This window comes from Aphanomyces astaci (genome assembly GCF_000520075.1).
Source record: "Aphanomyces astaci strain APO3 unplaced genomic scaffold supercont1.39, whole genome shotgun sequence".
Taxonomy (NCBI): Eukaryota; Oomycota; class Saprolegniomycetes; order Saprolegniales; family Verrucalvaceae; genus Aphanomyces; species Aphanomyces astaci.
The window spans coordinates 426,571-430,916 of NW_009798302.1; the positions used below are offsets into that span (position 1 = coordinate 426,571).

General features: G+C 48.0%; 1 protein-coding gene across 1 annotated transcript; it reads right to left on the minus strand.

The window, feature by feature from the left end:
• Positions 1-756: 756 nt before the first annotated feature.
• Positions 757-1,854, minus strand: H257_12279 (hypothetical protein; the record flags this gene model as incomplete). Its single annotated transcript, XM_009839432.1, has 1 exon — positions 757-1,854. One exon carries the CDS (start codon positions 1,852-1,854, stop codon positions 757-759), a length of 1,098 nt encoding a protein of 365 aa, XP_009837734.1.
• Positions 1,855-4,346: the final 2,492 nt, after the last annotated feature.

The window sequence follows — 4,346 nt, forward strand, 5'->3', positions numbered from 1 at the left end:
CACCCATTTTTGATTCCACCAAGTTGCCACGTTGCAAAACCCCACTCGCAAAATAGATTAACGACGTGGTTGTTGTCTGAGGAGTCTATTTCGATTCGTAATGAGGTAGTGTGAGGGAATATTTTCACAACTGTCGTGTTTTGATCAATTTCGTGTTTCACCAAAGTATATCACCGTCACAGTCATCCACAGTCATGACTTCAATTCTGTTCAGGTTCACCCAAAGTTCTATGTTCTTGTGACCAATCAGTGTTATTGGAAAACGTCGAGTGATTCCCGAAAATAGTGAATGACTGATAAATCATTAACCGTACACGAGATGATCGAGGGACCAATCCCATAATCGATCGATGCAAAATCGCTCGGTCGTATATTAGTATCCGGATGTCTGACCAGTCATGAAAGTCCATCCAAGAACACATGGGTGTACTTGGAATGTACACCTGTAATTGGCGACTGACTGGAGGCTAGAGGTCAAGAGGTCTAGTAAATCCGTAATTTGACTCGATTAACACGTTAAACGACGGGGGTTTCGTGCTGACGAGTTGCGAACGAGCGGTTTTGTTTATTTGTTTAGGATCGCTGCCAATGGCGAGGGTTGTGTATTCGAGAGGATGAATGGGTAGTGGTTGACATATCGGACGGCTGGATGAAGCTGGGGATGAGGGTTTTGAAAAAAGTTGAATTCAACGAGAAGGGACTGTTAGGCTTGTTACGCTGGTAGTAGGTGGTGAGAAGTTGGCCCACAGAACCCCTTTAACAGGCTGTATTGTTGACGTCGAAATTCTCGACTTCTTCGGCGAATTGAGTCAACGCTTTGAAGATTTCCGTGCCGCGGGTACGGATGGTCGATACATCGGGGTTAAAACCAGCACCAGCCACTTCGATGGTCAACACGGGCTTCTTGTACTTGCGGTAGAGGTAGTCGTCCAACGCCCCGAACAAAGGTCCAAGGGGGGGGGAAGCCGCCGTTTGGGGTATGTAATCGCCACCGGTTGCGTCGGCAACGTTGCGGCCGAGCCGTTGAAACTTGGCGTCTTCGCCTTTGCCGATGAGTTCCGTGGAGTCGCCATAAGGGTACAAGATCAACCCCGCGACGGAATGGATGTCCACCCAGCCGGCGAGTTCAGAGTTCTTGGTATGGAGCCACTCCCCAATACCCTTAGTTTCCGGTTCGCTGAACGCACCCGGGCCAGGGTAAGATTGGGACCAGAGGGGTACGGGTTCGGCATTTTTGAAGTCAGTCGGCCAGTTACGGTTCAGGTCGACTTCGTTGGCGTTCTTGCGCTGCAACCGCTTGCCCTTCGTCCACGAAATTTCGTACCCGTCGATGTTGACGATCGGCACAAAGTACAAGTTGAACTTGTCCGCCGCCGTGGGTTTATTGTTGGCAATGTCGTCCAGAATCGAAGACAACGTAAACAAGTTGGACGACCCCGCGATCCATTCCCGGGCGTGGAGCAGACTTTGGTAGTACAACGACCTGGGCTTGGACGCGCCGCTGGTCAGTTTGTACGCGTAGATAGTCTTGCCTCGGACGGTGCTCGAAATCTTTTCTTTTTTCAACAAAGTTGGGTTCTGCGCAACCAACGCATCCACGTACTCGAAGATTTGCTCCGACGTGCGGAAACAATTGTGGAATTTGCTGGCCGAGTACTCACCAGCTTTCAACGTCTGGATGTACCCGTCGTTGGTCGTATGGCACTCGAGGTTCACATTCGCGTCGTTTTGGATCGCTTGGGCTTGGGCGTCGGTACTGAGCTTTCTGTCGGGACCTTGTACCAAGGCAGTGGTATTCCCCGCGGCAAAGGCGGCAGCCGTCGAGGCAAGTGCGAGAATGGCAATGGTCTTCATGAAGCAAATTCAACAATGAGTGCAAGGTTTGGGGGGCTCGTGTGGGGGGAAGCAGCGTGGGTTTCTTTTGCGTACTACGTACTCACTCGTACACAACTGTGTGTAACGTTATAGTATCAGAATTGTCTTTTTGATACGTTTGCTGAAAATGTTTAAACTGCAGCTGACTATGGTATAAAAAGAACAAGGTACGGAAGCAATGTTGGAAATCAGGTCATTATCATAGTCAATCACTCAACTGATCGAGGATAGATACCAAGAAATGAATACGAGTATTTGATTGGTTCATATCCATGAAAACTTTACCAATGAGCATCTATCGTTTGGGAGGTGGGTACTTCAGCGAAGCGTAATGCCGTTCGTGGCACACTTGCCAGGACGATGATTAGTATCGAATCAAATGCGTCCTTCACTTCACGCACGACCTGCGCACCAACCGTCGACTACTGTATCACTCGCTGTGTGACACTTTCTTCAAACCATCGCCTCGCCTTATACTGTACAGTATGATCGTGTCCCTGAACCAAGGCATTAGAGCATCTCCACCGCATCCCCAAATATTTTTGTCCCCATCCCTATAATAGAGCCAGTTCACTGTTTTTGGGATGTCTCCAAAAAATCTTCCGTTTTGGTAGGTGTCCCCTTCCCAATTGACCTGAAGCCGGAAGTGCATGGTATGACATCGAGAGGCTGCCAAGTTCGCTCTGGAATGGAGTTATGAACGGTGCTTGCATCTCTCTAGTGGTAGTTAACTTTTCAGAGGTTACGGCGGTATAGCATGTGGATGGTGACCATCGCATTGCTAACGTTATTGAGTTTCCCAAGGTCGGTGATGCCGGTACTAGCAAGCCTACTTGACCGCAGCGATTCTGTAATCCCACGCACCAAGTTATAGAGTGTAATTGTTGCTGCGGACTCTTGTCCGATATGCGCGACCACCGTATAGCGTTATGCGGTTGCGCCTCTTGGACAAACCCGCGTCCGCCGCAGCGTCGGAACGAGAGTCACTGGCAATCACTGCCGCATCGATATCGGCCAGATATCGCTGTATCAAGGAATGCTGATGACTCTCGTTCAGCCACATCGTCCGCGTGCCCGACGACGGCGAGACGTGGTTCACGATACCTACCGCCAGTCGCTGTGTCCAAAGCCGATATTGGGAAACTGCACCAATGGACTTGCTTTTTCCATACAAATCGTAGTATATTTGTTGGGACAATTAGTTGGGATATCCCAATAGTGTGCAATTTTCGGGACAAAGTGGATGTCCCAACCCCAAATTTGGTTTTCGGGACATCCGGTGGGGAAGATTTTGTCCCATCTGGTGTCCCAATATCGAGTTGGGACATATTTGGGGATGCGGTGGAGATGCTCTTACATGCGCACCCTTTTGACTAAGCGTCAAAAACAGACTAAAACTGCAAAGCTAAGGGGCTGGTCTTTCCGTCCATGCTTTTTGATGTATGGACGCAAATACGACTCCTGATTGGCTGCAACGTGAATGTTTCAGGATAACACAACCTCAAAAGCAGGGACGCCTGAGTTGAATCAGGGATGATCATCCCTGCTTTTGATTGTCCGTTCCTGCTTTTGTACGTTTTCATATGGACAAAACGCCTGTTGAAAAAGTCAAGTAGTGAGAGTGGTTAGGGTGACATTTTCGGGTATGGTAATCATCGGAATAAGGGTAGAGAAATCACGAAATACCTTAAATTTATCGTCGGCCTTATGACCAACACCCGATGGCATGAATCGGACGTGAACAGGGCTGGGGAAAAATATACTTAAATTAATTTTAGCTTGTCAATATATAATTTCAATATATTGTCGTTCGGAAGAACAATTCATAATTTTATTGAAATTTCAATAACCGAAAAACATTAATATTTTTGACTCGGAACAATTATTGTCCATATTTTCGATAATTCTGACCTAAACGATGGTCAAAGTAACAAGCCAAGGCCTTGGCGCGTAGCATGTCACGATCAGGCGGTGGTGGATGGGCCCTGGGTTCAATTCCCAGGGTGCGCCAAGTTTTTTCTGAAAATGTATACTTCGAAGTATATTTTTAAGATGAATATTTTCAAACAAATGTTACTTTTTAAACTTATAAATATTCGAACTCATCGAACTCGACATCGTCACTCCCTTCAACCTCTTCGTCCGGACTTGTGTCGTCAGCACGGTGGCGAAGAAATTTCGGTGCGCAGTGTTCACGTGCTGGGCAAGGTTTTGGTAGCCAGTCGATTTCCTGATGGTGATGATGGTGGATGTCGCGCACCGGCGACACTTGAACCGAGTTACGATGCATGCGGTGCTTGCCAGTTTTCGGGTCGCGGACGACGATTCGTCGATCGTCTCGAAGAAGAATTTGGCTTTGGGGAGTACTACAGTAGTACGAGGTATAAGGGCGCTTTGCATCATAGTAATGAGAAGTGAGGAGGTACGAGGTATAAGGGCGCATCACGAGGTATAAGGGCGCTTTGCATCAT